Here is a 23,704-nt window from a genome sequence, read left to right on the forward strand (position 1 = left end):
AGCGATTATATTTGACTATGAAATATGCTAACTGTGTATCAAATAAAGGAATATAAATAATTGGGATGGCTGGAATCGATCTCATTTATTGCATATGACTTATCGTACTCAGACGCTAGACTTCCCATGATTTGAGGCAAAGGGAGCTGAAGAAAACATAGAATAATGAGATTAGTTAGCTAGATTTGACAGCATCATTTATTAATCTTATTTAATCAAAACTCAATTACACGAAACTTATAGAAGAACAATTAACAGCAAACGTAGCCTTTATTGATTGATGAGATGAGTGGTTTCAACGATGGAGCTGATTGATTGATTGATCTTTAATTGTTCACATGTGTTTGGATTGATTTGCAAACAAAATTAATGAGAGAAAAATGGAAAATTAAAGATAATATCAGATTAGGAAATGATTTCGTATAGAATTGGATAAAAGCCACGTACTGGCATCCATCTTGACCTTTCTTTGCATTACTTGCACCTCCTCACGACAAATCTTTTTCTTCTCGATCTTCTTAAGTGCATGTTATTATCTTTTATTGATTTCCTTAGTCAAAACAATAAGGTAAAAGTGTAAAGTTTCGAGTTTAATATGATATTATTATTATTATTATTATTATTTACTTTAATTTTATGTTAAATCGTTAAATAAAGTGTACCATTTTTAAGTTGAATGGAATTTGTTTAAGTGGGTAATTATGAGTTGGAATAATAAAAATTAAAGCAAACGGTTTAACGTTCCAAATATTATATAACAAACGAATTACCTTATTGCTTATCCAAAAACAAAAACTGATTACTTTACTATAATTAAGTTTCTTTTTTCAACTGTTAAATTCAAACTAATTTATTCTAAATTAGTTGATATATGATTACGTCAGTTACAACTTAAATACCAACTAGATAATATTGCTATGTGATTACATTTATGTCACATAAACAGAAAGTGTTAATTAATATTAAATCTAATAATTATTAATTTTTTATTAAAATCAATAATTTGTATAACTATAAATCAAAATATACAAATTTAGACAATTTCAAAACTTTTTTATTATCTGTGTGAAGAAAAAGTCTTGTTGTTGATTATGATATAATTTATAATATATTTTCAAAATATAAATTACATATAAACATGAACATGTTTGAAACCATTGATTATAAGAATGTTGAATAGTTTTTGTCTCCTCATTTTTTTAATTATAAAAATAAATTAATCAAAAAATATAATCTAAAATTGGTCAGAAATCATTGAACATGTCAAACATTACTTAAATTTATTCCACTCATATGTTGACATGTTTAAATTTTTATTTTTATTTTAAAGTAACCTTGTCAATAAATCATAAATATTTTTAATTGTGAATATTTATTTTTAAATATTTTCATTACTAATATATGAATATTAGATACTAATACTAACAATAATTCAAAAAGAGAAAAAAAATTACTCAACCGTAATTAAAAAAAGAAAAAAAGTGAAAAACGGAAAAGAGATAAAGAGCAAAAATACTATATACCTTAGATAAAACGAAGGGTGGTACACCTCTTCCTGCATGTGCGACGCGTGTAAGGTTCAACCACCTAATAAAGAAGACTTGGTTGACTTGGTCGTATCGTAAGCTTGGCTCTCGGCTTTCTCCTCGGCGACGCGTATGAACCAAACAACTCCCCCGCTGTTTTCCAGCATCACCAATTTTATTTTTTCCTTTTTATTTCATCATTAATTAAATTAAATTAAATTAAATTATTAATTTGTTTTTCTCTTTGTATTTTTGGTTTTAATCGAGCTGCTTGCAACAAACCAAAAACCGAACTGAAACCAAACTTGGAACAGAAGGATCAGCGGCCTCTGGTTTGAGTTTTCTTTCTTCTCTCTCTAAAACCGTATCTTCTCTTGTGAAAGTCTCGTCTTTTTTCCTTCCAACCTCTCATGGCATTTCCTTTCCCTTCCCTTCTCCTTCAGGTAATTCCTTCATTTATTGCCTTCGATATGTTACTTTTGTTCGTTTAGGCTTTGATTAGCATGTTATGCATGAGATTGAGATCTTAAGATCTATTCGCTTGAGTTTGGATCTGAAATTTTTTGAATTTTCATTTCAGGTTAAGATTGATTCGATTTTGAGATGATCCTGGAAACGTGAAGACTGTTTTTGGTTTCATTAGTTTGCAAAAATTGCTAAATTAGGCTATTCTTTTTTTGTTATCTATCAATATCTTCAGCTAAAATATAGAGGTTATCGAGTAGGCTTGTGTTTGTGTTATTTCCTGATTTGGATACAAGTGATAAGAGGTGGAAAATTTGAAAGCTCAAGCGATAGTATGGGCTATCTGAATTCCGTGTTGCAATCTTCAACCCAGATTCATGCTGAAGATGGACCTGTCAGCGGTGGAGGCCTTAGGTTGCTGCCTTTCTTCTTCTTGTATTTTCATCAATCTTTTGGTTAGATCTAGAATTTCTTTGAATTGATACTTTTATTTTTAGGTTTGCAAGTTACTCTTTTACTTTGTTCGTTTTCAAATTCCACATGGTTGTGTTTTGGTTTGCATGTCCTGCCCAATTTTTATGCATTTATTCTGAATTTGTTGTCATTTATTTTGTATGAAATTTGGAAATATCTGTTAATAATACTAGCTTTTCTTTAGAAATGGAAACATCTCCTTTAATATTTGGAATTCGTGATGTATCTGTTGTTTAATCGCCTTTAGAGAAAGATCTCTGCTAATTCGGATGGTTTGCTTTGAGGTGAACCTTAAAATACATCTCAATTAGATAGGGCCTGTGGCTGTCCATCGTTATCACTGAGCAAAACTAAATAAAAAGAATAAAGAGGGAAGGGAAATAAATAAATTGTGCAATTAATGCATGCTTAACCTCCATAAATTTGGAAAGTTCTAACATATGTTTTCAATTTTGGAGCAGCTTGTCATGTGTTAAGTTCTTGTGGATCTTTTCCTTTTAACGATTTGTCACTGCATAATGTGGGAGTAACCTGTGCCAAAATCTTTAATTTGTCGTTATCGACGCATGCAATCATTTCTCAGTTGTCATCATGGGGAATGAAGTCACTCATGTTTGTTCCATTATTTATGGTTCAGGATTAATGGCATTTTGTCGTATTGCCCGTATTACTCTCGCTAGAATGGATTATTATTATGTTTTCCGTTTTGCTTAGGATCTGAGTCCCTTTATCTCGGCAAGACAGTTTTTGGACCTTTCTGGCTTTGCACTAAGTTAGTTGTGCCTTTAAAATATACTGCATGGTTTTGTCACGTGATTTAGGTCATGCAGCTTATAAAGATAGAAAATCTAAATTTTTGTTAAATCTTCATATGGAAATGAATTAAGGAGTAGAAATGCAGGAAGTAATATCTTTTGAAAGTGCAGAAACTATTATATCAAAAGTTTCTTAAATATGTTGTGCTTAAATTTGATGATAATGAGGAATCTATGTTATTCAGTTTACATCTTTTCTTAAATACTGGAATGTTTCGGAATATGACTAAATCCAAGCGTCCCATGTTTTCTGGCAACAGTCAGAATGGAAAGTTCAGCTATGGCTATGCAAGCTCTCCAGGGAAAAGGTCTTCGATGGAAGATTTTTATGAGACAAGGATTGATGGTGTTGATGGAGAGATTGTTGGTCTTTTTGGAGTGTTTGATGGTATGTCTCTCTCTTACTCTTTGTCTCTCTCTTTCTTGCTTGCCCATGGACATGAACAAGCAAACAACATTACTAACTATTGGTTTATGTATATTTCACGTGAACCAAATACAGGTAAATACATTTTGTAACATCTGTGGTGATTATTATTGGTGGGGGAAGAGTCTTTATAATTTATCTATGTTTTCCGTGCTGTATCCTTTCATCATTGCATAATCTCTTTTCTTTTTTAAAATTATGTGTTTTGTTCCTTAATCTAGCTCTAATCCCTTTGCTTAAGTATATAAGGTTGGTAGACAATTATAGTTGAACATATACCAACTTATATAATGATACACTGTAGTTCCAACTTAGAGAATGTATCCGAAAGGATTTCATGCAGATTCTGGTATTTGTTATGTGCTCCAATCTGGTAGCCGTATATGAAGCCATTTATCAAGGGCTGTTATTGGCTCAGGATGGGGCATTACTGTGGTAAACTATAAATTCTATGCTGAGGTGGTTTGTACCATTAAAATTTTCCGTAGAATTAAATATTTTCTTTTACAATGCATCATTAAAAATCATATCTTTTGAGTAATGTAAAAACAATTCATTGCTTGCTAGTAGTGCTTAGTTACAAATTGTTTAACCTAATCTTAACAAGCACGGTTATTTCAGGCCATGGAGGTGCTCGGGCAGCTGAATATGTGAAGCAAAACCTGTTCAGTAATTTGATCAGGCATCCCAAGTTCATATCTGACACCAAATCAGCAATAGGTTATTCACTTTATAACTGTGTCATACAACTGTGTTCTTTTCTAGTGGACTGTTCATTCATCAGCCTAACTTGTGTTTTAAATTTCCAACCTCCAGCTGATGCATACAACCATACAGACTCTGAATTTTTAAAATCAGAAAATAATCAGAATAGGGATGCTGGATCAACTGCTTCTACGGCTATACTCGTTGGTGACCGTTTGCTAGTTGCAAATGTTGGGGATTCCCGAGCTGTTATCTGCAGAGGAGGCAATGGTAAGATTCGTCATTTTCTTTTTGTTTTCTTTCCTTTTTATTCATTTAATTCAAGACACCACATATGAAGTTGATTGCTAAAATGATTATTTATACCTGACTTTTATATGATATCTCTTCTTACAGCTATTGCCGTGTCTCGCGATCACAAGCCAGATCAAACTGATGAGAGACAACGGATTGAGGATGCAGGAGGATTTGTCATGTGGGCTGGTGCGGTTTCACATCTAGCCATTTCTCATTCCTCTTACCTTCCCTTCTTTATTTTCTGTTTAACCATTGCTATAATGTGTTGAATTTCTTCCTTTTATTATGAGTGGAATCATCTTTGTAGGAACTTGGAGAGTGGGAGGTGTTCTTGCTGTTTCTCGTGCATTTGGGGACAGGCTCTTGAAGCAGTATGTTGTTGCCGATCCAGAAATTCAGGTCTGGTTGAGAACTTGATGAAATATGCCGAGTGCCGGAGATGTCATTGTACATCATAATTAAGATAGAACCTTGTAATACATAAACCCAGCATGAAAACTTTGCTAATAGCCTTGCTTGTTAGAGCTCTCCTGGTATCTTGAAAAAACTCTATAAGATCCTACTTGAGAGATGATTATATGAGGATTACATTTTCATTGCTACTAGCATTTCGTTTCTACCTGTACTTTAAGCATTCTGTAACTCTGATATTTCTTTGGAGCTTGCAGGAGGAAAAGATTGACAGCTCTCTCGAGTTCCTTATTCTTGCAAGTGATGGACTGTGGGATGTTGTTTCAAATGAGGTATGAAACGATTTTTTTAATTTTCGCCTCTATCTTACTGTTATCCTGGAATCCAACAGTGTTTCTGTCGAGCTCAGTAGCAGTTTGATGAAAATTGACAGCTTTGTGTTTATCATGGATGGCACTGTAGTATTCTCCTAACCTATTTAATCAAAGAAACCAGCATAGTTAGCAACTTCCATAACTGCTGCTTTACCTTTCTCAGGAGGCTGTCGCAATGATAAAACCGATACAGGATCCTGAGCAGGCTGCTAAGCGGCTGATGCAAGAGGCATACCAGAGAGGTAGTGCAGATAATATCACCTGCGTTGTTGTCCGTTTCTTGGCCAATCAAGGGGGTTTCTTGGCCAATCAAGGGGGTTCCTCTCGTAGTCTTCCTGCTTAAGCATCCCTTCCCAGTATGGTTTTAGGTTTTGGTTTTCTAGCTGACGGAAAAGTAACGTGAAATAAACTTGAATGGTAATAGCTAGTCTTAGAAAACTATAGCAGCACGGTAATGTGTAAGGATAGAAACACGAAGGAACAAAATGCGTCAGGCTGCTAACGTTTTATCACATCTTTTCAGCCTCTAGAATAGAAACACTGCATCCAAAGTGTAGCTTCTCTACTTGCAGTCTCGCACATAGTCAGAGCCGAATGTGTGCACGTGTGAATTTGTAAAGAGTCTCCAGACCAAGTACACTTCTGTATGTTGTAAATGTAGTCAACAAACTTGCGTGGTTTTATTGTTAGTTCACGTTCTTCGTTTTGTGATGTTCCTTTCAAATCATTACATGGTCCGTAGGGCAGAATTTAATGTCCTTAACCGGCTGTAACTGTGGTGTCATCGTCAAATCTCTGGGCTTGGGAGTCGAAGTTAAAAACATCAGAGAGGCGGGAGCCAATCTGCATCAATGCTTGCTTGGAAGAATCACACAGGCTGTCTAACTCGGACCATTTCTTTCCTGGTTCCCTCCAAGCCCCGTCGGAAAAAAAAAACATTGTCAAGAGGAACTGGATATGACAACCTGAACCAAATCGGTCCGAATAATATGATTTGGGTTAAATACTTGGATATTTTCAACTTTTTGATGAAAATTGTACGAAAATCGATTAGTTTGAAATATAAACATTTCGTTTCAAATAAATTTCTGTTACTGGATTTGTAAGTTCAATCGCTTAATCAATTATTTAAAATGCGTTAATTTGTTATCGTTATAATATTTTTAAACAATTTTTTCCTCGAACATGTTAAAAATTACAACGTTATATAAATTTTTATTTTTCATTTTTAATTTTTTTCTTTTTTTGAAAACAAACTCACCTTCCTTTCTAGCTAGATTCGACCGAATCTGACGTTTTTGGACCAGATCTGGCCGGACCTAGCATGTCCCTGCTGAGGGAGCTCTCACACTCTCTCAAGGGAGCGCCAGAGCTTCCCTCTGTGGAAGCCTCCCTGTTGAGGGAGCTCTCGCACTCTTTTCGCAGAGGGCCAGATCTGGTGCATGGGGGGTCAGATTTGGAGCTTCAGATCGTGCGTTCTAAATTGCGTCAAATCTGGCGCTCCTCGATGTCGAAAAGTGCCAGATTTAATTATGAACCATGATGGATTTTGCAAAGTTTTGGGGCTGAATGGGTAGTAAGGAGCTGAATCAGCAATTATGAACCCAAATCGCCATAGCACAAACAGAAGCACGCAAGCATTGCAGACAAGCAAAAGGACTCGGATCATCAAGATGAGTCAACAAGGCAACTAAGCCATTTTGTACGACGAGCGAACCTTGATGTTTTTCATCATCTTCGTCCTCCCTTTTGTCAAAATCAAACTGAAAACGAATGGGGTAAAGCAAAAACTAGCATATGGCAGAGACAAACACCCAAAAAAAAAAGGACACGAGCAAAGAGGAGCTCAGAGCATCAAGAAGAGTGTCGACAAGGCAATATTCTGCCATTACGCACGACGAGCGAACCTTGATAGCTTCATCATCGCCCTCTGCTTTTCCAACGAAAAGAAAGAGATTTCAAAATTCATTCCATTTCATTTGTCTAACAAGACATAAAGAAAGGGCTATGATGGAGCTCCCTAGGGTATGAGAAGGGTTGTATTTAAAAAATGAGAAGTGTGTTTATTTTTATTTTTTATAATTACAATTAGTGGGAAATAATGGGTATTTAAAATGTGATTAGGTACACTGGAAACTCTGCCTTCATCTAATACTTTTTACAAAATAAATAAATAAATAAATAATTTTAAAAATAGAGTAGGTATATTTTAATTAATGTCAGATTACGTTATTACATTTAAAAGAAAATCAATCAATCTTATTTTATCATATTTAAAATAAAATAAAATAAAAAATAATCAATTAATCTTATCATATTTTAAAATAAAAATAATCAATTTATTTTAATATTTTTAAAAAAAAATCAAAAAACTTACGTCAATATATTTCATCAGACTCAAACGATAGATAGTCAAAAGAATTTAACTCCAAAGAAGAAAAAACATAAAAAAAGAGAAAAATTATTTAAGAAATTACTGATTAAGATATGTTTAGGGTTATATTTTTATAGTTTGAATACTAAAAAATGTCTTAAATTATTTGAATTTCCTTAATTTTTATTCAAGAAAACTTAGTTTTCAACAATTTTGACAACTTAATTTTGAGTCACCGAAACTCTATGTTCCGTTAACATTTTTTTCTGTTTCTTTGAGGGCTTTTATAGTATGAAATGAGATGTTTGATTTGGCATTAATGGCTTGGTTAGGAGTTTCCTATGTTAAGAGAATTAAAGCCTCAAAGTAAGCTCGTTGATACAAAAAACTCAAAAATCTGAATATTTGTGATGATTTATAGAATTTTGAGTTTTGAAACTTAGGAATTTTGTGTTCTTTTTAATCAAAACAAGTTCTGGTGTTATAGTATGATATGAATACTTCAAAATGATGCTGATTTTATTACTGAAAACAATTCGGGTTAAAAGTTATAAAAGCTCAAGTTAGGTCAAATGGTTATCTAGATTCTGAAAATTTTAAAAAATAAAATTTTTTTTAATTTTTTTAAAATTTGATTTTAATTAATATATAATAAATTCTATTGTAAATTTTCTAAATATTAAATTTTTTATCTTTAATAAATTTTTATGTCTAAAAGTATATATATTTATATTTTATAAACTTATTTCTTTAAGTTAGAAAATTTTATAAAAAAATAAAAAATTAAGGAAAAATTTTGAAACATGATTTTTATATGAAATTAAATTATATTTCTATCAACAATTAAAATCTTTACTAATTTTATGATTTAAGTTTAATTCTCAATTGTATTTAATTTTTTTATTAACTCAAATAATAATAACAATAATAATATATTATCTATTTAATTTAAAATATTTTTAAATTACAATAGAGATTGCTGTACACACTAAGCGCTTGAGATAGTCAACCGAAAGTCACTTGTCCAATTTGTTTGTAAATACGGTTTTGATATTTGTATATATTTCTCGAAATATTAGGTAATTATGAGAATTTTCTGATTTATTGCTTGAAAGTAAAATTGACAAGTCAGGTAAGTGATTGATATCTTTTTAGTGTTTTCATATCCTAAAAATTAGCCTCGATATGAAATTAAATTTTATATATTATGTATAATATGTTTTATCCTATAATTTGTAAAAAATCAGATTGAACATGTAAAATATATATATGATTTTCGTATGTTAAATTTTAAAATGCAAATTTTTATGAAATATAATTTTTAATTTTAAAATATAAATATAACTTTTATCTAGCATCCTCGTGAATACATATGTAATTACTATCTATGCCAAAACCAAAATCATACCGTCATTAAACAGCACTGTTTCAAGTAACGACAACAAAATTGGGTCATTTTTGTTTCATGTAAGTAGTTTCCATGATGATGGAAAATTGGGGGATCAAAGACTGGCAGAGAATTTAGGCCTTGTCCAATCAGTTAACTCAGCCCAATAATGTGCCACTTGGTGGTTGTGGGCTGTCGAAAGGGAAGATGGTTTAACATCTTACCACCTGGGCAACCAGGTGTGGATAATGCACCATGGAGTTTGGATCCCATAAAGCAAAGCATCTTGCTCAAAATTTTATACCCTGGACTAAATCTTAAAATTAGTACTAATAACAATACTTCTGATAGATGCTGACATTACCAATAAGTCATGAGATTTTGATATGAAAGTATTGACCACTATGAAAATGAAGCTGAAACATGGAACAAGTCATAACGTGGAAGGCACCTTCAGATCCACCAAGTTCCTCTCTTCAAGTCCAAATCCCACTTATTGCAGATACATCTCCTACATCTCATAACCTTTCAAAAGAATCAAAAACTACTTTACCATCTGGTCCTCAGTCAAACTTCATTGACACTGTCTTTGCTTTGGTAGTAAGGAAGGAGAAGGAAGAGAAGGGGACAGAAAGTGGTAGTAGAATAAAAATGCCAAAAAAGGATTAAAGAGAACAATTTATACTCGTATCAGCAAGTAAAATGATCGGTTTTAATTCAATCATCTCGCTGTTTTCCCTACTTAATCATAAACGGATTGTATTTGAAGAGAATGGGAAGTGCAAATCAAGCTTATTTTCCCTTTACTGCTTATTTCCTTTCTAATTTAATGAGAGATGACAACTTTGTCCCCCCACCTTGTTTCCTCCATTTCTCTTTTCCTGCTTACTAAAGTCAGTATTAAGACAAATGAAACACCTTCCATCCCAAGAAAGGGAAGAAGAAGAAGAAGAGTAAATAAATGGACTCGGCTGGACTTAAATTTGGTTAAAAAAAACCTTTATATGATATTTCTAAGCCTTACCTAACCAAGTGAAGAATTTTCAGCTTGAAACAAGGGTTGGAGATGAAGCAAGCAATACCCTTTGACTAAACTTCTGCTAATTATGAATTAATTATTCACATGATAGTACATCTTATCACCCTGAAAGCCAATGGCATGGCAGATTTTGATACCATCCCACGAATGAACCAAGATCGTCATCATCACCAACGGAAAGCAGAGGAAGCAAAAGATAGACAGGTGATTACTACATAAATAAAAACCTGTACAAAATCAATGGTCCATATTCCATTGTTGATAGGATTACAAGATTACAACACCTTCTTCACCTACTCATATACAGGAAACAACACATAAACAGCCAAAATCCTTCTCCTGATAAAACCTCAGGACAGAAGGAGAGAAAGAGAGAGAGATGACCAAAGTGAAAGACTTGATAATTAAAAACCCAAAATTTAACAATAAAAATAATATTACTACAGCAGAAGGGGAGAGGTGGGCGGAGGGGGGTTAAACTGATTGTTTAAAACGAGGGTACGACTCCGAATCCATACATGTTCCGGCGGTCGGCTTCGACTTCGATGTCAGTGCGCTTGGCGAACCTTCCTTTGATCCTAGGCCGCATCTCAGCGTAAGCTTTCCTGGAGGCGTAGCGGATCGTCTTCTCGAACTTTCTGTTCTTTCTCTTCTCCCTGTACCTCAGCACCCTGGCTTCTCTGTCGGCTGATGAAAGCTGCACCGTCTGATGAGTTGACTCCGCTCCTCTCCCGTACGGGTTTGATATATCCGTTATCGCACTACCATCTGGCACCACCCCTACATCCAACGACGACGATGATACCTGGAAAACAGAAAAAAAAAACCAAACTTGAATGCTACTTTCATGTTTGAAATGATGGTACTACTCGTAATTTCAAAGCTGCTGTGATTTGCTTACGCTGTGGCTGTGACAGTGAGCGTTGTAGCCATAAGCGAAGGGTTTGGATCCGGTGAAGTCCAAGTCGAAGCAGTGATCGTTAACCATCGGAGCTTGGACGCTCTTGCTTTGGACAGGAACGACTCCATCGGTCCCAGAGCTGTTTTGCTCTTGTGCTTCCATTTTCGGATCCACATGCCCGTAATCAAGATCCAGATACGGGTCCATCTCCGAGAACACGTACTGGCCGGTGTTCACGTCCGGGCTCTCCACAGCTTTATGGTTAGGGTTGGGAAGCAGCCACGAGGCCGCCTCCGCTTCCTCCCTGCTGACGTCCGCGTCTCCGTCCACGTCCGAGAAGTAACGCTCGTCCAGGAAGTTAACAACTCCGTTAGGCTTGACGGCTGGTACCGAGTTAACAGAGTCGCAGAAAGGGGTCACCGGGACCCGCTCGTGCCTGCGCGCGAGCGGGTTCGCAGAGTGGATATCTCGGTCGCATGTGACGCAGAGAGCCGCCGCATCAGCCTTGCAGGTCACGTGAGCCGGCGCTTGCTCGCACACCTCGCACACCAAGACCCGAGAGTGACGCGACGCCAGCTTGTTGGCGGCGTGGATTTTGGAGTCGCAGTTGGAGCAGAGAAACGCCGAGTCAGCCCGGCAGAACACAGTGGCCGTCGCTGATTTGCACGAGTCACACAACTTGGAAGCCATTTCCACAACCCCACCTCAGAAAAACCAACAAACAAAGCTTCCCTCTCTCTATCTCTCTGTTCGCTTCTCTCTCTCAGCCTCTGGAGTTTGAGTGCTTGAGTTTGGTTCCTTCGTTTTGTAATTTTGCTGCGTGAAGTGAAGCTTTGGGTTTTTGGCTAAGCTGTCCGATGACGATGCGCGTGTGGGCAGTGGAGTCTATCTAGTGGGCCAGGGAGATCTAGGACATGACCAATGGGAGAGGAACACGTGGGGGAGGCTTAGCCGAAATAAAAGGATTTTATTTGGGGTTGAAAAACGGGAGGGACGAAAGGAGAGACTTGTCTTTTTCATTTCAATCGGCCTTCGGGGTAGGGGGGAGAGGTGGACCCCACCGAAGAAAGGAGCTTTTTTTGTTTTTGGGTGCATGAAAACAACAGTAAATGGTGCCAGCGGTGGTCCCCGCTTGGGTTTCAAGTTGAGGTTCTAGAGGGGTCTGTTCATAAACTCGAATTGGTTCGATATTAAGACTTTTGAAATTAAATTAATTCAATTTTATAAAAAAAAATTATAATTTCTCGAATTTTATTTTAAAATTAAATGAATTTAAACAAATTTATATTGACTCGATGTTTTAACAGTTTGATGGACTTGGTCGACTCGAAGGAATTCCTTAAATTCTTTTCTAGGGATCATTGGTTTGGGACAGATGGGGTGATATTAACAGCACTGTTTTCCCCTATTTTTGGGATGCAAAGAAAGAAAGTGATTGATTAAATTCATCCTTCCTTTGTAGTAATTAAGATATAAATATGGAATATTTATAATTATAACATTAATTTACTTTTTCTTTTTTGAATTGATCCTGCTTATAGTCGTCCACCTACCTACCTTAGACAAATCTCCAATATTAGGGGCTTAGAGAACATTACATTAAGATGTTTGAAAACAAATAAAAAAATTACTAATTAATATCTTCTTCGAATTTATTTTAAACTTGATTATAAATTAGATACTCTAACATTTAATACCCATTGTGATAACGGGGTCTACGAGTACATACCAAGAGAAGAAAAAGATTTGATATGGAAGTTATGATAAAAATGGCATATCTCATGTTGAGGTCATGCGACCAACACAGAAAGCTCTAGTTACTTGGAAAACAACTCTCCACCAATTCTTCTGGAATTATTGCTTTGTGCGTTTCCATGAATAACTGCCCTGTAATCCTATATTCACTGTTTTGATCAGTTTACTCTTTCTTACGTGGTCGGTGCCACTGCTCCTGACATTATAAAGAGTTGGATTAGAATTAGAATCAGATAAACTGCAAAAGCTCACGTTTAAAATCAGATGAAGCACCGTCCAACTAATCACTACCTTGTTGTCCCAATCAGATCTTGGAGATTAATTTCCATGCATAATTAAAGAACATCAAGGTTTGTAAAGAGGGAGGGAACGTGATTTGCACACTGAAGGTTGGAAGTCATTTTCCAACCCACAGCCTTACCATATCCCCGTAACTGTGAAAGGTAATATCATGCAGAGGTCATGAAACTTTTTTCCAACTTTTGTGAGTTTCCCCCACCCAGGCCTTGTAGGGCTCTCTTTGTCTAGTTCAAAGGGCAGTCAGTTCTTATCTTTCTCTCTGTTCAGTGATTATTCTCGCTTCCGCAGATGATGCACGCAATACACAAGAGTCAAGAGTCAAGACAGAACCTCCCTGTGCAATGCATTAATTAACTTTAAATCTGTACAGAGATTGGCCCATCGAGTGTGGAACACATGCTTCTTCCCAGGACTAGAGGACAGAGCCTATTTATGATACGTTAAAAGGAAAAGACAAGCGGAAAGGGGAAGCCCATCATCTCGCTGATTAAGAGCTAAAAGGGCCTTGAAAATGGAGTTGGAAAAAAGTTTTGAGGACAACCCCTTCTTGTTCCTTTCTTTTTTTCTTTTTAAACACTATGACTATCAATCAAGATTCTAAAATGTTCGAATTGTAAAAACTTTGGCCTGTTATAAAAGACCATAAGAAAATGATGTTAAACCCCTGCAAACTAAATGCTCATCAATTATAGGGATGTTTTACAGATGGATTGAAAATCTTATTCTTCTCTACATCAAATGCATAGGGATGTTTCCTATAGAAAATTATGCTAAATAACAGTTGCCTGATGCAGGTCCAGCTACCTGTTAAGAAAAGGGCAGGTTAAACTGAGCTAAATCATCGGCACAATAAGACAACTCATAAGTCATCTACATTCATTTGACCATGCCTCAGCTACAACACTTGGGATACGTACTTTCTTTGTATTCATCAAGTTACAGACATGAAGCCTTAAAACTTCAGCTGGTATATTACTATTACTGGTCCACTACGCTTTGTGCCAATACTAGATAAGTTGTTGAGCAGGCAAACCAGATAACCGAAGGGATCAAACTGAATTGCAATGGTTTTCAATGGTTCGATCAATTAAATTGAAGGCCATGTGTATAAGTTACTAGGCAATCTTGAATGTCAATTCCAAATTTTAGCTCTGTAATTGAGGAAGGCGAACAAAATAACCATAGAACTCGAAAGTTGCTTGACTAAAACCAAACAGGCTCAATATTTCGGACATATTTTAAGTTAATACACTTTATTAGGTATTTGGTTTCGTCTGTCCAATGTTGCAACAACAAGTGTGGTTGTTGATGCATCCCCCATTGACGCTTTCACCATACGTCTCGACGCAGCTTTGCACACATGCTTCATGCGAGCAATTGGGGAGATGGATCGGAGACGTCCTGCATGGTTGATCAGCGGCTGCTTCACCTGTTTTCCGATCCCAGAAAAAGAAAAGAGAGTAAAAAAACAAGTTCGGACAGTAGTGGAACGGACGGTAAAGAAAGGGGGAAACTGTGGGGGTGTTTCTATTACCATTGCCAGGTGATACGATGAGGAAAAACACTAGTAGGAGAGGGAGATAGGAGTGCTTCATGTTTGCCAAATGCTACCACTTCGACTGTCTGCTTTGACACTCAAAAAACACTTTCGTAGGCTAAGATTTAATGTGGTTTCTGTCTGCAAATTAATAGTACTAGCTGTCCATTTTTGCAGTTGTTATCTCGTGTCAAAACTTTTTCAATAGTCATCAACATTTATGATTTCGCCCTAAATAGGACGGAAAGAAAGCTCACCACCTTACTGTCCTTACTCTTTGCATGCAATTTGGCAGTAGACAGTTGGATGCTTATTACACTAATGGCTGCACGTTAAAACAAAATGGGTTCAATATTACAACAAAAACCCTTGAATTAAGATAATTTTTTTAACAAGTCTTTCATTTTTTATTTGTACTTAAACAAATTCTCAACCTTAACAATATTAATGAATATTTTTTGTTCACACGACATAACGTGAGCAATTGATATGATCGGTGTATTTGACCATGCCAACTCCCACGTAGCCACGTAATATTGGCTTGCTAGGTCATATGTTACATGTGCATAAAATATCAACCGACATTGAGTTTTAATGATAATAATTAATTTTTTGTGAAGATTAAGACCTTGTTTACCATACAAATGAAGAATTAAAGTGTTTAATTGAAAAAAATTGACCATAATATATATATATATATTTAACTATTTAATTCAAAAAGAATTTCCCATCTCGTTAATGTTGATTTTGGTGATATTATGAAAACCATCATAATTCACAGGAAAAAGGGGGAAAAAACATAGTATTAGTACTATATAAACTAAAGCTTAGGGCCTTCAAACACAGTAACTTCGTATGGGCTAAATGAGCCCAATCAAAACTCATTGAACGTGGCTCATGCCCTCAAGGCAATTCAGTAGTGCTAAACCATGAGCCCAAAGAATGGCCCATCACAAAAACAGAAAAAGAAAAGATCGTAATACTACTACCAAATATTGGGAATTAAAGCAGGCCAGGGGCAGGGAATAAACAATTTTTATAAATAAAAAAAAGGTTTAACCCTTTATTCATTAGTAATACTTCATTCGTTTGAAGAGAAGGAAAGTTGCATTATATTGTCATCTTATATCCAACAAGAGCATGATATTAATAATAGATATTCAAGCAAATATATATATAAATTGTTATCATCTTTAGTATTAGTTAAGAATATGATTTTGTTTTACCAAAAAGGGTTTTAATTTTTATTATTATAAATAAATTTAATTCCTCTCTTTTTTTCATGAAATAGTAGGTTTCAATTTTGCCAGAGAATTCAAGATCAGTGTTGAGTTACGGATTTTATATTAATAAAATTTGAATGAATTTTAATTTTATAAATATTTTTTATTTATTTAATTAATATGTTTTATAAATTAAAAAATAAATTCAATTTGTGACCAGTGACATTAGATCCGAGCATGAGATACATCAAGGTTTGTCCTTGGGCGTCCGCATGCACCTTGGACGGCTTTAAAAGTGTTGGAAATAATAATACACAAAAAGGGCAAGGGTGGGTGGAATTTAAAGAGGCAAATGCGGGCGTCGCGTCGCCGCGCTGTTCAGACAGCCTAGCCTACTTAAGTTTACGCTTTGCTTTTTATTTTTCATGCATTAAACTTGTTAATGGGAGCCAAACTCCGGGTTAAAGGTCAGCACGTGTCCCCTGGTTTCCTGCCCAAGAAAAAAACTGCAGGCTTCCATACTTTCTTGATCAATGTTCCCTCCCCGGTTTTCCCCACAAGTTATCTGATGACAGCTTCCTGGCAGCCGAGAAACCAGAAAGAATATGTCCTTTGAGTCACTTTCTTTGCTTTATTCCTCCATTAGTACTTTAAAAGTGAATTTGATAAATTCATAAACGAAAGATGATTCCATTCAAATTTTATATCATATCTGGTGTTAGCCAGCGGCTCAAAACCGTTGGATTTGATTAAAGCCCATAGCTTTGTAGTTTTGGCTCTTTGTTTCTCACCCAGTTTGTGCCTGCTGGGGCTTTGGGACTCGCGAGCAAGTGCATCCAGATTGTTCAGTAATTATTGTTTTGCCTTTGTTGTTATGATGTCTCGGGCAGAAGGCTGGTTAGGCCAACTGTAAAATGCATTGGAAATTTGATGGCAGAAGAAATTATAAGCTCTAATCAATTGGAATTTGGGAAGAAAGCGCTCTCTGCGTCTAATTTATCTTCTCAGCAAAATTTACATTTTCCCGACTATCGGAATTGGAACATTAACTTCTCAGGATTTGAGAAGGCAAAACCCCAAAAACATCAAACCAAAAAGATAGAAGAAAGGAAGAAATCAAAACAGAGAAAATTCTCTCACTCTCTGCAAAGAGAGGTCAAAATGGAAAGCAAAATAAAGTGAAAGCATCTATGAGCTATGAGCTGTGCTCACTGGTTTTGGTTTTGATATTGGATTTGTTGGCTCTCGTGGTTCTCAGAGTTTTCTGTTACTGTTGGCAATTGTTCATGATCATCACCAATCTCTTCTTTCACTTTCTCACCACTTTCAGCTTTCTCCGATCCTTCCTTGTCCTCAACATTTCCATTTTTATCGCCGAAAGAGGAAGCTTTAGTGCACATAGGGGTAGCCAAGAACGTGGGCTTCTCCTCACCAGCCATTATCACCAAGATCTTCTCCTCGTAAACCTTCACCTGCTTGTTAGAATCACCCTGATCTTTCTCACCACTTTCAACATCTCCTTCGGCATCTCCTTCACTGTTGTTGTCCAAACGACCAGACAGACGCCAGTAGGAGCAAGCTAAGATCAAGAGAGCAAAAGCAATGAGACCCAGCATCGCTGCTAGCCCTCCAAAGAGGTAGGGCACAGGAGAGTGCCATGGAGAGCGTGGTGGCGCCATTGCTGGTGGTGACAATGAGGCTTTTCCTCCTGTTTTCATTAAGTTAGAGCTGCTAACGGGTCTCATCTTCGTGTTTCTTTTTTGGTTAATAGAGAAGGTGGTGAGTTGGTATGGGCAGAGCGAAAGCAGGTAAGGACGGTTATTTATAAGGAGGGAAAAGTGAGGGAAACAGAAAAAGAGGGAAGAGAAATTTCCGCCTTTCTGATTAAGGTCACGGACATGGCCCTGTGTACGTTGTTTTTCTTTCTTTAGTTTGTGGTCTGTACTTTGTAGCAACGATGGCCAGGTGCACTTGGCTGTTGGCTCAGATCCTCAGCATCCGGCTACTGACCCCAATAGACCATGGTGCGCTCTGGTCGGGCCCAGAGCTACTGGCCGATTGTTCATATGGGTCCGTAGGAACCACCAATGGCAGCTCTGTATCATGGGAGTATTTAGCATATTAGGCATCAGCATTTTCCTTTCAAAAAATTTGTTTTTGGTTTTTTTCCAATAAGATTTACACCAAGCTTAGAAAGTGTGTTATATATCTAACCTGATGTGAAAGCTTGTGGATTCTGATTCTAACATTTCATTTCAAATCCATAAAGAGTGCCCACTTTTTTTCTTGGTTTAGAATTCAACTTGTCTCCCCTTTGCTCTAATTAATTACATGGTCATTTTACATGACATAAGAGGCAATAATTAGTTAAATCAGAAAGAACTTTGCATTATGCAGCAATAGACCTAACCAGATTCATGTTAATCCCAAGGGATTGATGCCTGCCAGCGCCAACTCCCACATCAATGACATGAATGGGATCAAAGTGACAAATCCCATGCTCGTTTTAAGTTGGAATCAAGAACCGATTTGGATCTAATCCGATGTTGCTGCTACTTGCGACACATAATTGAAATTGTTTTGATTTTCACTTTGATTGTGAAACAATATTCTTTTGCGCCAAATTATAGTATCAATCCTAGTATCTTGACTTCATTGTTGATGACACCGATGATACTCGGAAGATTGTGATCACTTGTAAATCGACACTTCCTTGATCAAGCCAATATGTCTAATGATCACAGTTTCTAATGTCATGTCTCCAAGGAATGTTGGCCATAAACTTTCTTGTTAAGCCAAGGGTAAACTCGTATTTGCAGGTACTCGAGCTAAGAGTGGAATGCTTCCAAAGCAACAATAAAAAAACCCCAAATTTAATTGATTAATTAGTACACTATAAAAAAGTTTATCCATCATCGGCATTTTGAATATATATAGGATGGCGTCATATGAAGACACCCTTTGTTGTTTTTGTGAGAGTGGGTGCATGGAAAAATGATTTCAAGTAGACATCAGTATTATAATTTTGCTGTATCACAAGTAGGAGAAAAGGAGTTTTCAATTCAAATCCTCCACTAAGGTGGCTGGAAAAGAATGTTCGTGTTTGTGCTGGAAGCCTGTAACACCTTGCCTTTGAAACAATTAACCCATGGGATGTAATTAAGAGGCGGGCAATTGGGTGGATGTATTGGTCGGGGTCCATATTTCTTAGGGAACAGTTAAAACGCACTGAGTTTCATTGCTGATGATGGAGAAGAATAGCTAAAAATCGACCACAATCATTTAATAAATATAATAATGCATAAGCCTTCTGGGTAAAGTGGCAACAAGGTGTTGTGGCTTTCCATTCATTTGGTCAATTTGCTTTGTGATTTGATCCCATGGTGTCTCGCTTAAAATATCACCCCCGCCAAACTTGTCTCCATCGATATCTAACTTCTTTATGTTCCAATACCCCCCCCTACAAATTCAGCCACAGTTGCTTTGTGTTAATGTAAGTATCGAATGCAATATTTAACCAGGCAGAGAGAAGGTTTCTCATGGGATAAAAAACCTGGTGAAAATTTATCAGAATGGGATAAAAACCTGAAGCTAGTAACCATACTTGAACCTTTAATTTACTGATTAGTGTATTATTCCTCTTCTTAAAAACTAAAGTTAGAATCTCTTATTTTTTAATTATAAAAGAAAAAAAAACCTTAGTAGCAAGATGTGTCTGCAAGCTTTCTGCCGCCATGCTGCAGCGTGTATTTTGTATCATCTTAAGAGGGCCCAACAAGTCTACATAGAGAGATAGTCATGATCGGAATCCCAATTCGGACCGCATCTGTAGAGGAAAGTTCTGGCTTTTTTGGGAGACTATACGTAGGCTATGGATAGTGTATTTGTATAGAGTCCAAAGGCAAAAGCTGCAGCAGTGTTATGGATATCAGGATATGCATGTAGAAAATTACAATCAGACACAAAAGCTGCGCTTTCAAAGCTGGGAGAAAAGGGTTAGGTCAGGGTTCGGTTGGCTCTTGGCTAGCCCGTGTCTCTTTAGCTCTAGTGGTAGCCTGGAAATAGTAGTCGGCTCTGGCAGATGCCACCTCCCCTTTACAATCAGTTAAAAAGAATCATATGGAGCAATTAGCTTCTTCTTTCTTTGAAAATTGCAGATTCTGATAGATTTTTTTTTGCTATCATAATTAAAACCCCGGCAATGATTTTTCACCACACAAAATGTGAATTCTACAAGTACTTGTTTGTGTGACTCAAAACGAGTCAATGGCATGTGAATCCTTGAGCGAGATTGTTGAGTGCAAAACACCGTAGGCCTTCAAAAGTCAATGGTCAGATGATCATTGGTTGGGGAGCGTTGGGGATTGCCCATTCTTTGACCGGTTTTGAGTCTTAACCTACTCCAGGTCATGACCACCGCCAGCCGGGAATGGCTCGCTCTGGTTGGTCATTAAATGAATCACAGGAAACAGGTTAACCCGTGAAATCTAGTTTGGACAACAATCGCACGGAGCCCTCCAAAGTCAGCTTTAGCTTTTGCACTTCCCTTACTATTCGTCCATCATTCTGACAATGATCTTGCATTGACGAATATCTGGAGGCATCAGAATCCAGATTCCGCACTAACAATTCACAGAGAAGATGATCAATTAGCCTTGAATGTATTGGCCTACAATATTATTATTTAAATTAACCTCTCGGCCTTCTTCTCTTCGGGGGGCTGTTGTCCTTGACTCATGACAGCAAACCCAACAAAAATTCTGGTAATGGCGTCTCCATACCTCTCTGTTCTCCGTACATTAGCTTAACTGTTCAAAATGGAGTACCAACTTTTCCGTACCTTAGCAAGGCAATGTTTAGCACCATCCTATGTTCAAACTTGGGAAATTATTGAACACAATAATAGAAGTACTACATCAAATGTAACGTCAAATAATAACTTTGAGTACTACAATTTCATGTTTGCAATTCATCAATTTGACCTAAATTTAAATAGGATTAATCGATTACTTTACTCAAACGCATTGGATAATAAAATAACTATTAATCATTTTAACATTTTTCTTGATACATATTCTATTTAATTTGATAGGTACGATGCCTTTGACACTATAAATGAATAATCCAAATTTATTTGATGGATGAGATATAATATTGTATTATACTCTTTTCTAAATCAAGTATATTAAAATTAGCGTACCGTATATGTTGGAGTTGGTCGGATTTGAATTAGTTTTAGTTTCTAAGTTATAGCAAGGCAATGAAAATATATAATCCGAAAAAGAGTTGGTGTTATTGGGTAACAGTAGAAGCCAGAAGGGGAGCCCCAGCTAGTAAAGCTCAGGTGGGAAATGAGTCGGATGGGACCCAAAGAACTTTGGGAAATATGCTAGTTTGAGGACAACGAAGGGTCTTTGGTGCACTAGCAAAAGACCACGAAGCTCTCTGTCTGTCTGTCTCTCTCGGCTAGCTCTCGACTTTCCACCACCACCACCACCACCATCAAGCACTTTATGCTTTTGCATGCCACCCGGCTCTCCCGCCCCAGGCAGGTCCTATAACTCTCGGACTTTGGCTCGTTGCATTTGGCCACACCCTCTCGGATTGTTGGGTGAATTCATAGCTAATCATCGAGGGTCCGAACAGTGAGCAAAGGGTCACCGCACTATGTCTCTATGGGTCCCTTAATCATGCACAGCTGTTTACTTTTTCCTCTGTAGGTCCTTCATTTTCCATCACCCTCCACTTCCCCTCCCCAAATCAAGCAGCTGGTAGTGCAATTGCAAGGACTTTTGGCTCTATCTAATATCTGGTTCTCCAGCTTATGTTGCTTGCTTCACGTTTACTCTTGGTGTCTTTGATATATAGTTTATGCCCAAGGGTTCCTTTATCTGAAGATAGTAGAATTCGAATCCTATTTGTCAACAGAATCATATATCAATTATTGATCTAAATCTTCCATAAAATGTTAAAATTTTAAAGTAGAAATCATGAACCAACCTCCGAAAAATAATGTTCGGAAGCAATTCCAAATAAGTAAGAATGCAGACAATCACTTATGTTACAAGCTGTCTTTGCTTTGCAGTCCCATCAGGGGGTAAAGTAACTTGTTTGCATGCATATGCCGGAGTTGCTTTTGCTTTAGCTTGCTTTTGTCCCTTTGTCTCTGAATGGAACAATAATGCAGCTTCCTGATATGCATAACATAAACTTTTGCTATCCCTTTTGTTTCGTTTTTTTCTTTCGGTAGAAAAATCTTTTCTGAACCCCCTCTTTCCCAAAATCCAGGTTGTTTGTCTACATTCTTTCTCTTATTTTGCTTCTTCAAAGGGTATATATATAGATATAAGAAATTAACTTTTGCTTAATTGTAATTTAATTAGTCGTATTAGTACTCTATCATATATCGGAGATATTCTTTTCAGACGGATTTTTGACAAATTCTATGAAAAAATACCTATTTTTTGTAGTGCTCTCACTTTATCTCAATTTTCCCATGCAAAAGTTTTCAACTAAGGGCTTGGCAAATGGTATCCAACTCGTTTCATGTTAACTTTTCATTGCAATTACTTTACAATTGCTAGTTAATTTTTAAGTGGATTTTGCTTAGACATGAACTAATTTATCAACCCAATCATGCATTAGTCTTCTTTTTAATCATATCTCTGCATAAACAATGCTCTCTCCCTATCTACACTTGTCTGTATCAATTTTTTTGATGCTTCCACATTCCGCCCTTTTTTTTAAGCATTTATAAATCAATTGTTATTCGTTTCTTTTGCACCCAAAAGCCACTTGTATCTGGAAAAATTCGCCCCTGACTTTTTCTTATTCTTTTGATTAAATTTGGTGGTGTCGTCACCTTTCTTTTTGAAAACTTCTGTAAGATAATCAGATTCCAACTATTTTTGTACTTAAACCCTTGTTTCTAAATTAACCATAATCTTTGTTTTACTCTGATGATATTCCCAATCATAATCAGAGGCTGTACCATTGTTAAATGTCAATGAGAAGGTACAAGAAAATTATGCTCCACTTAGCCAGTGGATATCATCTAATGAAATCACATGATAAGCTTTGGAATTACTACTACCCAAATATCCAGATCATTATTTTACAGGTGATATGTCACCATTGGTGCACACAATATCTGTAGATTTTGGTGTGAAAAGTTTACTGATCACATTTGCAGATTTTCCCTTTTTTTTTTTTGTTCTAACTGATATAAGAAGCCTTAAAGATGGTTAACATCCCATTCAGATAAGCAGTTTGAGATAAGGTCATATCCCATTTAGAGTAGTAATATTTTATTGATTTCAGAACCTGATACAATTCCTGATAATCCGCAATAAGAAAATCATGAAGCTGAGTTGAAGTGAAGAACAAATCTTTATCTTCGATCTGTACTAAATGGCCACCAAGTATAAAACATCTCAATAATTGATTCACTTTCTTTTCCCTTTACTACAAAATATACTGTTGGGAGAGTGATGAACTGAATCAGTTCCCAATCTAGATTTATCAGCTGCTTTCTGTGGTTCGTGAAGCTTAAATTAATGTCAACAGGGCACATATCCGTTCTTTTGTTCTTCTTAATTAATTAACATGATAAAGAAAACATGGTAGTACTAATGAAGTACTCATTATATCGTAGGAAATGTTGGCATGATGTTAACTATAATGATAAAAAATTA

The 23,704-nt window shown here is 36.3% G+C and overlaps 3 protein-coding genes across 3 annotated transcripts; 1 reads left to right on the plus strand and 2 right to left on the minus strand.

Annotated features, from left to right (window-relative positions):
* Positions 1 to 1,634: 1,634 nt before the first annotated feature.
* On the plus strand, positions 1,635 to 6,183 carry LOC110410215 (putative protein phosphatase 2C 59). Its single transcript, XM_021419824.2, has 9 exons — positions 1,635 to 1,969; positions 2,107 to 2,405; positions 3,541 to 3,668; positions 4,329 to 4,427; positions 4,524 to 4,682; positions 4,809 to 4,895; positions 5,017 to 5,108; positions 5,378 to 5,452; positions 5,658 to 6,183. Exons 2-9 carry the CDS (start codon positions 2,326 to 2,328, stop codon positions 5,835 to 5,837), a joined length of 900 nt encoding a protein of 299 aa, XP_021275499.1. The 5' UTR covers positions 1,635 to 1,969; positions 2,107 to 2,325; the 3' UTR covers positions 5,838 to 6,183.
* Positions 6,184 to 10,482: 4,299 nt separating this feature from the next.
* On the minus strand, positions 10,483 to 12,021 carry COL4 (zinc finger CONSTANS-like protein). Its single transcript, XM_021420360.2, has 2 exons — positions 11,196 to 12,021; positions 10,483 to 11,099 (listed from the first exon to the last, which is right to left on the minus strand). Exons 1-2 carry the CDS (start codon positions 11,883 to 11,885, stop codon positions 10,782 to 10,784), a joined length of 1,008 nt encoding a protein of 335 aa, XP_021276035.1. The 5' UTR covers positions 11,886 to 12,021; the 3' UTR covers positions 10,483 to 10,781.
* Positions 12,022 to 16,976: 4,955 nt separating this feature from the next.
* GDU5 (glutamine dumper 5) lies at positions 16,977 to 17,791 on the minus strand. The gene has a single exon (XM_021421240.1). The coding sequence runs from the start codon at positions 17,753 to 17,755 to the stop codon at positions 17,219 to 17,221; it is 537 nt and encodes a 178-aa protein (XP_021276915.1). The 5' UTR covers positions 17,756 to 17,791; the 3' UTR covers positions 16,977 to 17,218.
* Between the last annotated feature and the right edge of the window lie 5,913 nt (positions 17,792 to 23,704).

This window comes from Theobroma umbraticum, unplaced genomic scaffold (assembly GCF_002168275.2).
Source record: "Theobroma umbraticum cultivar Fairchild unplaced genomic scaffold, ASM216827v3 scaffold_56.0, whole genome shotgun sequence".
Taxonomy (NCBI): Eukaryota; Viridiplantae; Streptophyta; class Magnoliopsida; order Malvales; family Malvaceae; genus Theobroma; species Theobroma umbraticum.